Raw genomic sequence first — 12,036 nt, forward strand, 5'->3', positions numbered from 1 at the left:
TTTTGTGTTTATATCAGTAGTTCTGGACCTGGACATCCAGACCCCTCTATTGGTCACAAGGCTCAAGAGATATTAACTATGTTCAAAAAGATTTGAGTGACACAAAGTGTGTTGATTTTTGTCTTTTTATCCAGTACTCTTTGTGACACACAGGATAGTTTTTAGGTGAATCACTCAATAGAGTTAACTGGAATGCTAACCTCAGGAAAAGCTGCCCTTAGGATTAGAGTAAACCAAGGCCTCATCCACTTTGTGGGAACCACCGACTTTGATCCAGTTTGTTTTTTGTCCTGTCGAAAGTTGTATTCACCAGGTTCGGGTTCGGGTTAGGTTGCCTGGTGATGGCAGTGGAGTGGTTGCCATGTTGACACTGATGAAGCTGCAGATGTTTACAGAAACAAATCTGGATTATAAAGATGCTAACTGATGTATTTGATCAGATATGAGGAGGATTTATTTCTCCCACGACCTTGTCTGCTACTCGGCTGACCTCCTGACGGGTTGCGACCCTCGGAATGAGAAACCTCAGGACAGATAAAAAAGCTTTTAATTTAAAGGGTCAGTTCACCCAAACGACTCAAACACAGATTCCCCTGCCTCTCTGAACGTTGTCGTCTGTTACCGGGCAGATTTTTTACAAATGTTTGATCTTTTCTGGTTTCAGTCTGCTACTAACAGATTAGATTACAAATTGTTTTGTCTTTTGGACGAAACCAAACTTTTCTTTTTGTTTCAGTGAATTTTCTTCATCTTAAATCAACATTTATTCATTCAATTTCAAATAAATAAATACAAATTCGGAATTAATTCAGGTGTGCAGTGAAAACACAATTTGAGATCAGCTTCATGAAGGGAATCAATCACTAATCATTTATCACTACTAGTTGTTGACAAATATAGTTTTTTAATCAATATGTTAGTTGTGATAAACACAAATGTCTTGTTTTATTCACATTGTTTTCTCATAATGTAATAATTTCCATTATTTCAAATACCAAGTTGCGATCAATAATAATTTCTACAGTTTAGATTACTTTGTTGTTAACCTCTGATCACTGATCAATAATCAATCTTGTAGCTGTGACACTTTGATACAACCGATCAGTCTGTTCTTAAAGCTATTGATTCATCTTTTGATAAAAGATCTGTGTTTGTGACTCTCACTCTGTGTGAAAAAGGAGAAACCACTTCCTGTCTGTTTTCTGACGGTTGGTACGTCTGATGATAAAAATCCTCTTTGTGTATTTAAACTTCCCACAGTCACCGATTATTGGTTATGATTAATATAGCCATTTGCATGAATGAAGGGTCTTCTTCTTCTTCTGTTTTCTGGGGCAAAAACAACTGATTCAAACCTCAGCTTGAAAAGAGAGAGAGAGACAGACGGAGAGAGGAGGATGAATTAGTACCCCCCCCCCTGTGTTTCTTCCTCGTTGGTTTTTGACTCTGATGCATGTTCTTAACTTATTCTGTCATTTTTAAATAAAAGAAGGAAACATTGGACATTGATTGATTGATTGATTATTGATCTATTTTATCCTGTATTTTATGAATCATTAATGACAGTAGTGATGAATGAATGAATAACTATTGATTCAGTTATGATGTAAACTTAGATTTTATTTCAAATGAATTTAATGCAATTTACATTAATCAGTTACAAGATATAAAACAAATTATTTGTATTAAATTTTACTTCGTATCTCAGATAAACAATCTTGTTTCTACGGACTCAGTTCCAGAAAAAACCTTTTCCTCATTTTCACTAAAACACTGAACATCTTATTATTATTATTATTAATAATAATAATAATATTATTATTGTTGTATGATGGATGGATGATTTTATGTGATGAGTGTTTCATGTTTATTAAATTATTTTACTTTCAGTTACACATTTATATATTTTACAGAAAATGCGGCCTTTATGATTTCACTTCATTTCTGATCACTTTCAGCTTCTCGTGGTGACGTCAGTGTGGTTTTTATTTCATAGATTATTATATATTATACATTTATTATGTGATTAAGAAGCGCTCGGCTCCGTCTCGGCCGCGGCGCTGGAGTTCAGGCCGAACATGATGAACCTCCTGCGGCCTCAAAGCTCCTCAAAGCTCCGTGAACCTGAACACAACACGACACGTTTACTTTGATCTGAGGCTTTTTCACCGCTGAGCCGTGAAATGTCTCAAATGAAGCTTTAATCATCCGCTAATTACATCCGAGCCGAGCCGAGCCGAGCCGAGCCGAGCCGAGCCGAGCCGAGCGGAGCCGAGCCGAGACAGTTCTGATGAAACACGCAGAAGAGAAAAAGATCCACCGAAGCCCCGTAAACACAAAACAATCCCAATATAAACAAGCAGAAACATTAAATCTGAATTAAAAGTAAAATATATATAATTATGGTCTGAAAAAATATAATTCGAATGAAAAACTTAACATATACATTTTCAAAATAAATTCAATGTCTTATTTTTAAACTGATATTTGTCTCAATAATATTAATAATAATTACAACGAAACTTTAAACTTTTGTTCATTGACAGAATTACATTTTGGTTTATTTGCAACATTATTTGTTTCGTTAGTATCATAACTTGAAAATATGATTTTAAATAGTTAAAATAAGATTTTGAATTCAACGTTTATTTTTTCTCTGACAGTCACATTACAAAAACTGATTGATTAATGATTGATTGATTATAGGATGTTAATATGATCAGATTCAGTCCGAACAAACACAATAAATAATGTATATTGGGATCATTTACTCAGATTTGAAACTGTCTGTTTTTAAATTATGTACTTTTACTGGATTGTTTATAGATGTTTATGTTTCCTTTAACCTTTTCTTTTGCCATCACTTTTAAACGTTTTTATTTTTGGGTCTTGTTTTGAAAGGTGCTGTTTAAATAAAGTTATTCAATTATTATTATTGTTGGTGCATGTATTACATGTGTTTTTCGTATTATGTCTGTATTAGTGTATTGCGTATTGCGTATGATGTATGTATTGTGTATAATGTGTGTATTTTATTTGTCTGCTGATCAGCTGCTTCTTGACATTTTGCGATGACGAATGTCCTGACTCACCTCAGTTTGTAGATTAAAAAAACATTCAGAGTTAAAATATTTAATAACATGTTTTCATGTCAAATAAATTTAATTAAGTGACATAACACACACACACACACACACACACACACACACACACACACACACACGAGAACTCTGTGTATCTAGTTGTCACAGTCAGAAAATACTTCAAATCTTGATCCTAACCAACAGATCAACTTAATTCTAACTGGAACATGACATCAGAAGTTCATGGATTTTAGAAATTTGCTAAATTTTAACTTCTGACACTCAGTGACATCTCCTCCAATCATCTTGTTTTTCTGAAATTTTTTTAATTTAGATTTTTAAGTTTCTCTTTATATTGACAGGTAATAATTTGTTGAAGGACAAAAGATGTATGTATATTATAATTATATTTTATATTATGTATGAATAACCATTTTTATTATTGTGTTGCCTATGGAGATCATTTTCATTATCTGATAAAATCCAAATTTACAAATCTCACTTTCGATAGTTTAAATATTTTTGATATGATTCTTTCTGCATTAAAACGTAAAAATGGTTTTCACGTCATTTCATGTTTAGATGATGAGTTCATGTGAAGTCGTAAATTATATTTTCTCTCTTTTTGATTCGTCTTTGATTTTATCATCTTCATTGGTGAATAACAATATTATTATTTTAGCGGGTAGATTTAAAATCATATCAGAAAATGAATCCCATCAATGATACAGCTCCTAGGAAACGATGAAATAAAACTCACAAAGACATAGAAGTGTACTAGAATTTTTTATTATATTATTAAAAACATTGATGAGTAGTAAAATCATTTTACATCTCTACATTTATTTAACACATTTGTGAAACATGATGAATAAATAAAATATAATTTAATGTGGTACTTTTACTTTTCATACTTTAAATATCTGTGCTGTAGTTATTACTCTTACAAATAATTATTATTTCAATTCTTTCTTCAGCTGCAATGCTAACAGCTAATTCTGAAAATAAATTTTAAATAAAACAGGATGTGATCTGTAAACGTCAGCCACTCTTTACTGAGTCTGATCGAGGTGAAGTTTCCCTCTGCCACCCAGTCCGCTGCTGTAATACAAGCCATATGTCCCCGGCGGGGTGGAGCGGGGCCGCTCGGGGCCTCTGAGGGCCCGGCGGCTGCAGCCCACAGCTTCATTTCACTAAAGCCCTCGCACTCTTTTCTCTACACTCGCGCCTTATGGAGGAAAATGTCGACCACAATGCAACAGCCCTCTGCCCCTTTCTTCATCTTTCTTTCATTCTTCCACTAGAAAGACTCGAACAGGGGCCCCGGGGCCACTAATGCCTTTTGATGGGGATTGGAATTAATTATCTCCAATAACACAATTGTGCTCAGCCAATGAAAAGAGCAAAGAAATCCCCCCCAGAATGAGAGCGAGAGAAGAAAAGGAGAAGAAGAAGAGAGCAAGGGGGGTGATCAAAGGCAGGACAGAGACAGAGAAACAGAGAGAGATAGAGAGAACAGAGAGAGAGACAGAGACAAACAGAGAGACAGAAGAAAAGGAGAAGAAGAAGAGAGCAAGGGGGGATCAAAGGCAGGACAGAGAGAGAGAGAGAACCAGACTCAATGTGGGCGACACCTGCCTCGACCGGTTGGGGTGAGCAGATTAGGAGATAATAATTATAATAATTATTACAGAATAATAATAATTCTATAATAATAATTATAATAATAACTGTTGTAGAAAAAGAGAGAGAGATAGAGAGATGAAAGGTGTATATAATTCACATACGACTTTTTATTCTATTGCTTTTTTATATTTTTATTCTCTTGTCTGCCTCATTCAGACCTGCTGCTGCTGTAACTACTGAATTTCCCTGGTGTGTGGATCAATAAACTTTTATCTTATGGAGAACATGAGAACAAATGGAGAACACATTGATGTCAGATGAAATACTAACAATGTCTCTTAACATTGAGTTAAGGTGATGTTATGATTCCGTCTCGGAGTCTTAGTGTCGCCATCTCTTAAATTTGAAGTTTAGTTCCTTTTGATGATTCCTCTTTGAGAGGTTTTCAGGGCAGAAACCAGGAAACCCTTCATCTGTTTGACCAAGATCAGGAAAATTGTAAAAGTTAATTTTAATTTGAAGTTTTCAGGGAACATGAATTTGTCACAGTGATCCTGAAATAATTAATCCGAGAAAATTAATCTTTAAATACAAGAGGTTAAGAAAAGAACCTTAAATCAACAGAGTAAAGACAAAGAGAAGGGAAGAGGAGGACGAATAGAGGGAGGAAGAGGAGGATTTGAGGGAGTTAGAGGGTGAGTATGAGGAAGAGGAGGAAGAAGATGAATAGAAGGATGAAGAAAAGAAACAGGAGAAATAATAAGAGGAGGTGGAGGTGGAAGAAGAAGAGGAAGACTAAACCACATTTACTCTCTCCCACTCTCACAATCTGACAACCTTACCACATCAACAGACTCTGTACCTGTCCGTCGCAGCATTCGCTCCCTCTCTGACCTCCTCTGTTCTATCAGCCCTCCCTTCATCTGAGTCTTTGTCACTCATGAATCCTAACTTTGCCACAGACACTCTCCTTTCTACTCTGTCCTCTTACGTCGCGACAGGTCCGCAAGTCCTCCCCAGCGCCGTGGTTGTCTGACTCGAGCCGACCGAGCCACTATGCGAGCATGAGAAAGGAAATGGTGAAAATCCCAACACCCTGACGACCTGCTCACTTATCAATCTCTTCTCTCCTCTTTCTCTGTCACTATTTCTGCAGCCAAAAGCTCTTTTTACCAAAGTAAAACTCTATGCTCATTTTTAACCCCAAAAAAACTCTTCTCCATCTTGTCTAACCTCGACTAGTCCAGAGCTCTAGGACCCTGGGTCTGACACTCGACAGTCATCTCTCCCTCACTGCCAACATTACTGCAACAACACGTTCCTGTAGATTCATGCTGCACAACATCAGGAGAATACGTCCCCTTCTCAGAGGGCGGCGCAGGTTCTGGTCCAGGTTCTGGTCCAGGCTCTGATCATCTCAGGTCTAGACTATTGCAACTCCCTCCTGGCTGGTCTACGTGCTTGTGCCATCCGACCGCTGCAGCTCATCCAGAATGCAGCAGCTCCACTTGCTTTGGATAAAAGTTTCAGTTAAATGATATGTAATGTAATTTAACTTGTTTGACTTTGTTATTGTAACAAACTAAAATGTCAGTCACATCACGGTTATCCTACAACATGAACGTATGTGTTTCTATAAAAAACTAAAAACATGAAAATGATCATTTTATTTCATGTGACAACAAAATCAAACATCTCACAGTGCAAACTGCCTATTGTATGTGTTTATATGTATATATGTATATATGTATATATATATATATATATATATACACATAGTGAAATATATATATGATCAGGGCTTTAAAATATTATCAGAGCTCATCCTCAGTTTCCACGTTTCCTCTGTCAGTCAATGAATCAAACGCATTTACGATAAATGTTGTAATTGGCCGAACACTTTCAGGGCAGACCGAAAGAGTTCTGTCTCCAGGACTCCTGAACACTTACAGAATATCTGAAAACATTGTTTTTGGTTTTACAACAGTTTGAGACAACAAACGAGAAATATCCAAAGTAAGAGAAAGATAATTCAAATAAAAAGTTAATAAAAAACTAAAAGAAGAGAAATGGGATCAGATGACGGCTCGGACGCTTCCTGTCCCAACTTTCTTCCTCAGAACCTCGACCAGACGCTCCAGCCTGAGGAGAACAAAGACAAAAGATTTCAGTTCAGACTAAACAGTGGGAATCAAACAAACAACCCTAAGGAAGGTAAGCAGACTGAGAGTGAGGGGGCATGTACAGAATAAAAATCAGTTGACGTATGAACATATATGACACTGGTATCAAGTGTTGACATTTTTTCATATTTCTCGACTTCGACATTTAACTTCAAGACATGTTTCTGCCCAATGACCACACTACCCCCACAGTTTCTACCTGTTTCTACCTGTAGTCACAGTTTCTACCTCTAGTCAGTTTCTACCTGTTTCTACCTCTAGTCACAGTTTCTACCTCTAGTCACAGTTTCTACCTGTTTCTACCTCTAGTCACAGTTTCTACCTCTAGTCACAGTTTCTACCTGTTTCTACCTGTAGTCACAGTTTCTACCTGTTTCTACCTGTAGTCACAGTTTCTACCTGTTTCTACCTCTAGTCACAGTTTCTACCTGTAGTCACAGTTTCTACCTGTTTCTACGTCTAGTCACAGTTTCTACCTCTAGTCACAGTTTCTACCTGTTTCTACCTGTAGTCACAGTTTCTACCTCTAGTCACAGTTTCTACCTGTTTCTACCTGTAGTCACAGTTTCTACCTCTAGTCACAGTTTCTACCTGTTTCTACCTGTAGTCACAGTTTCTACCTGTTTCTACCTGTAGTCACAGTTTCTACCTCTAGTCACAGTTTCTACCTGTTTCTACCTGTAGTCACAGTTTCTACCTCTAGTCACAGTTTCTACCTGTTTCTACCTGTAGTCACAGTTTCTACCTCTAGTCAGTTTCTACCTGTTTCTACCTCTAGTCACAGTTTCTACCTGTTTCTACGTCTAGTCACAGTTTCTACCTCTAGTCACAGTTTCTACCTGTTTCTACGTCTAGTCACAGTTTCTACCTCTAGTCACAGTTTCTACCTGTTTCTACCTCTAGTCACAGTTTCTACCTCTAGTCACAGTTTCTACCTCTAGTCACAGTTTCTACCTGTTTCTACCTGTAGTCACAGTTTCTACCTGTTTCTACCTGTAGTCACAGTTTCTACCTGTAGTCACAGTTTCTACCTGTAGTCACAGTTTCTACCTGTAGTCACAGTTTCTACCTCTAGTCACAGTTTCTACCTGTTTCTACCTCTAGTCACAGTTTCTACCTGTTTCTACGTCTAGTCACAGTTTCTACCTCTAGTCACAGTTTCTACCTCTAGTCACAGTTTCTACCTCTAGTCACAGTTTCTACCTCTAGTCACAGTTTCTACCTGTTTCTACCTGTAGTCACAGTTTCTACCTGTTTCTACCTGTAGTCACAGTTTCTACCTGTAGTCACAGTTTCTACCTGTTTCTACCTGTAGTCACAGTTTCTACCTGTAGTCACAGTTTCTACCTGTTTCTACTTCTAGTCACAGTTTCTACCTGTAGTCACAGTTTCTACCTGTAGTCACAGTTTCTACCTGTTTCTACCTCTAGTCACAGTTTCTACCTGTAGTCACAGTTTCTACCTGTAGTCACAGTTTCTACCTCTAGTCACAGTTTCTACCTGTTTCTACCTGTAGTCACAGTTTCTACCTGTTTCTACCTCTAGTCACAGTTTCTACCTCTAGTCACAGTTTCTACCTGTTTCTACCTGTAGTCACAGTTTCTACCTCTAGTCACAGTTTCTACCTGTTTCTACCTGTAGTCACAGTTTCTACCTCTAGTCACAGTTTCTACCTGTTTCTACCTCTAGTCACAGTTTCTACCTCTAGTCACAGTTTCTACCTCTAGTCACAGTTTCTACCTGTTTCTACGTCTAGTCACAGTTTCTACCTCTAGTCACAGTTTCTACCTGTTTCTACCTGTAGTCACAGTTTCTACCTGTTTCTACCTGTTTCTACCTGTAGTCACAGTTTCTACCTGTTTCTACCTGTAGTCACAGTTTCTACCTGTTTCTACCTGTAGTCACAGTTTCTACCTGTTTCTACCTGTAGTCACAGTTTCTACCTGTTTCTACCTGTAGTCACAGTTTCTACCTGTTTCTACCTCTAGTCAGTTTCTACCTGTAGAAATGGCAGTTGCCTACGTACACTTTTACAACTTCTGAAGATACCATGACCTGAATGACTGAGAATCTTCACAGACCCGTTTTTACCAAATGCTCAAAACTGAGAAACATCGTTACTCAGAAACCAATCCATATCGGTCCAGACAAAATAATGCAGGAAACTGAGATGAGACTGAAATGAAAAAGACGAAGTGGAAATGTGACCCTGTATGACTTTCTAACAATCAATGAGGCTCGCTCTCTCTTTCTCCCTCTCTCTCCATACCAAATTAAACTTCTATCTCTAATAACCAGCAGATTTCTATCACCCCCTCCAGAGAACAAATATTCCTCTCTTCACTGTTCAGAAACTTGGGAGGCTCTTCAGAGCCGGCCGTCCCCCCCGCTGGCAGCCAAATTAGAGCAGAAAGCCGTGGGTTTGAGCCCAGGAGGATGCGTGGAACGCAGACGGACGACTTAAGCTGTTTTCATCATGAATCTCATCCCTTCATCTTCAAGCTGATGAGATGAGAAGCAGCAGAAGAAGAAGTCACGTTATTCAGCATCAGACCGTCATCCTGCACGAGTCGAAATCTGAAGGATTAATTCTTCCTGATCAACTCGCCGACAGAGACACTCACACCATCATCTGAATATGAATCACCACAACCAAATCTCTTTATACCCAAATGCTTTAACAGTCTGTGAACACATCGCAGTCGCTGTTCAACTCAGCAACATGTTTCTGACTCACTGTCACTTTACAGCCTGTGTAGTTTGTTTCCTTCTTTAGACGTGTGAGCAGCGACAACACAGCAAAGCACAGACAAACTAAATAACAAAGTTCATTGTAAGGATTGATTAGGACTGACAGGGGAACTACAGGACATGGAACAAATACAGATTTTCTCTTCAATACAAAAATTATAAATCTGTCAAAAGTGTCAACAGATATAAAAAGTATGTGACCATTTCTCTTCGGGACATTAGAATTCTATGATATTGGCTATTGTCCGTCATGTAATCTGACAGTAGGGGGAGCTGTCCTGTGTTTGTTCATAAATCCACCTGTTGAATTTACTGACAGTACTGACTACGGCCTTTTAACAGATCTTCATTTAGTCTGATCCACAGATGTGAACATGGATCAAACTAAAGTTTTAATGAGGGAACAGTCGTCAAAAATGCTTCTGATTTTCTGTCTGAATGTCGTGGTTGACTTTTCTTTTTTTTTATGACCAATCAGTGGTGATCATTACAAAGAATCATCTAAAGATGGAGATGTTGTGATTAATGATGTGTTTGTGTGTTCCTGTACTTATATCTTTGTGACAACAGAGCGAGGACATTTTTGGAAAGGGAGGACATTTTGGCCGGTCCTCACTTTTCCAATGGGCTGTTTGAGGGTTAAGACTTTTAGGATTAGAAGTAGACTTAGGTTAGGGTTAGGCATTTAGTTTGGATGGTTAAGATTAGGGTTACGGCAGATTGGATGTTTTAGTATGACATCACAGCGTCCAATTGTTATTTACACATTATGATGATCAAGATATTCTGTGACTCTGTGCTGGCTTACCGTCGGCTAACTGTCGGCTCAGTGATGGCTTTGAGTTTCTCTTTTCTTTTTACAAACGTTAAATATTTGTATTTTATCCAAACTGAGACATTAAAACTGGACAGTGGCACTTCAAATCAATGAATATGCATCACATTCAAGCTCTTGCCAAACCAGTTCATTTGAAGCTGATTCAGCGTCTCAGCGTCAGCTTATCTCTATTTCAAAGTACGGCAGAGTTTTATATCTGGGTCTGAGGAGATGTTCAAAGCAGTGATTGGTTTGAACGAGATTAAGATTTGAGAAACGTAGCGATACACACAGAGGAAAAATGGAGGAGCGTATTGCGGGAAACAGGAGTGGAACAAGAACCTGGATGTTCAGATGAAGGATTACAAACACTAATCATCACTTGTATACGTACATCAACTCAAAATAAATAATGAACTACATATATTTTTCTATTCGCTTTTTCAGCAGCATTTGAGTATAAAACCATGTCAACAGATGTGAAGTATGTGAAGGTAGAATATGACCTGCGGACTCTCTCGTTGGCCTCTCGTTCTGCCTCCTGACAGCGTTGAAGCTCCGCCTCCACACTCTGCTTCTCCTTTGACAGCTGCTGCATCTGGACCGACACGGGCCGGGCCTCTGGCGGACTCACCCGAGAGTCCTCATCATGGAACAACAAGGGAGAAGGGGTGTGAAGGTCCTGAGAGCTGAGGGGGACAAAAAACAGAGCACATTCATCGCCTGGAAATCAGATGACAGAAACAGTTGAGCTGATCAGTGTCTCTCAACCTCCACAATGAAAATCCAACGCACTTTCTAAGAGAAACATCTTTTCTATCTAAAATATTATCACTGTGTCAATGGAGCTGCAGAGTTATCATCATATCATCACCGTGACATCATCAGAATGGACAGTGTGGATAAATAATCAATATTGATAGGTCTGGATGTGTCCGGGATAATTAAACGTAAACAGATTGTTAATAATTATTATTAATGTTTTCACTTCAAGTCAAATAAAATAAAGTTCAAAGTTTCATATTTAAAAATTGTTCATGTTTTAGGCTGATATTGATTTTCTACTCTAATGACAATGGAAACCAGTTTATTTCTGATCTGGACTCCTATGTTACCCATGAACAGTGTCCTGATCATCAGCCTCTACGTTGATCTGACTCAAACAGAAACTTTTTAACCAAAACTGAAAAGAGGAAACAAATCTTCTGATTCCAAACATCCGTATTGGTTTCCACATGGACACACACCAACCACGTGTTTGGCCCTTTGTTGTCCACAAAGCTGCTATACCAACAGCGAGAAGGCCAGAGGTCAGAGGTCAGTATGTTCCTGATCTGCATCAATGAGGTTTCAGTCAGAAACAGATGTTTGATGTGAAAGCACCATGTCAACCTGATGAAGGTCAGCTGAGATCCAGATCCTTCCACCAATACAGATCTTGTTCTACTTCTGTGCTGGGTCAACTAGGGAACCTTCTAAGTACCGCTTTGCTTTTCCAAGGGATAGAACTCCATGAGAGAGCCACGTTATTATGTTACTCTTCACATCATCTCCACTTTCCCAGCAAGGCTTGCAC

General features: G+C 38.3%; 1 protein-coding gene and 1 long non-coding RNA gene across 4 annotated transcripts in view; one reads left to right on the forward strand and one right to left on the reverse strand.

The window, feature by feature from the left end:
- Window positions 1-6,471: 6,471 nt before the first annotated feature.
- Window positions 6,472-6,763, forward strand: LOC117755986. Its single transcript, XR_004612707.1, has 2 exons — window positions 6,472-6,556; window positions 6,616-6,763. It is a non-coding gene; the product is annotated as an uncharacterized LOC117755986 (long non-coding RNA).
- Window positions 6,621-12,036, reverse strand: part of mipol1 (mirror-image polydactyly 1) — a 48,792-nt gene continuing 43,376 nt past the window's right edge. The window contains exons 13-14 of one of the 3 annotated variants that reach the window (XM_034576228.1): window positions 10,967-11,131; window positions 6,621-6,851 (exon numbers count right to left, since the gene is read on the reverse strand). In XM_034576228.1, coding sequence (XP_034432119.1) covers window positions 6,785-6,851; window positions 10,967-11,131 — 232 coding nt within the window. In that variant the 3' untranslated portion in view covers window positions 6,621-6,784. Of the gene's footprint in view, window positions 6,852-10,966; window positions 11,150-12,036 lie in introns of all 3 variants that reach the window. The other 2 variants (XM_034576230.1, XM_034576229.1) reach the window with 2 other exon arrangements.

Source organism: Hippoglossus hippoglossus, chromosome 22 (assembly GCF_009819705.1).
Source record: "Hippoglossus hippoglossus isolate fHipHip1 chromosome 22, fHipHip1.pri, whole genome shotgun sequence".
Lineage (NCBI taxonomy): Eukaryota > Metazoa > Chordata > Actinopteri > Pleuronectiformes > Pleuronectidae > Hippoglossus > Hippoglossus hippoglossus.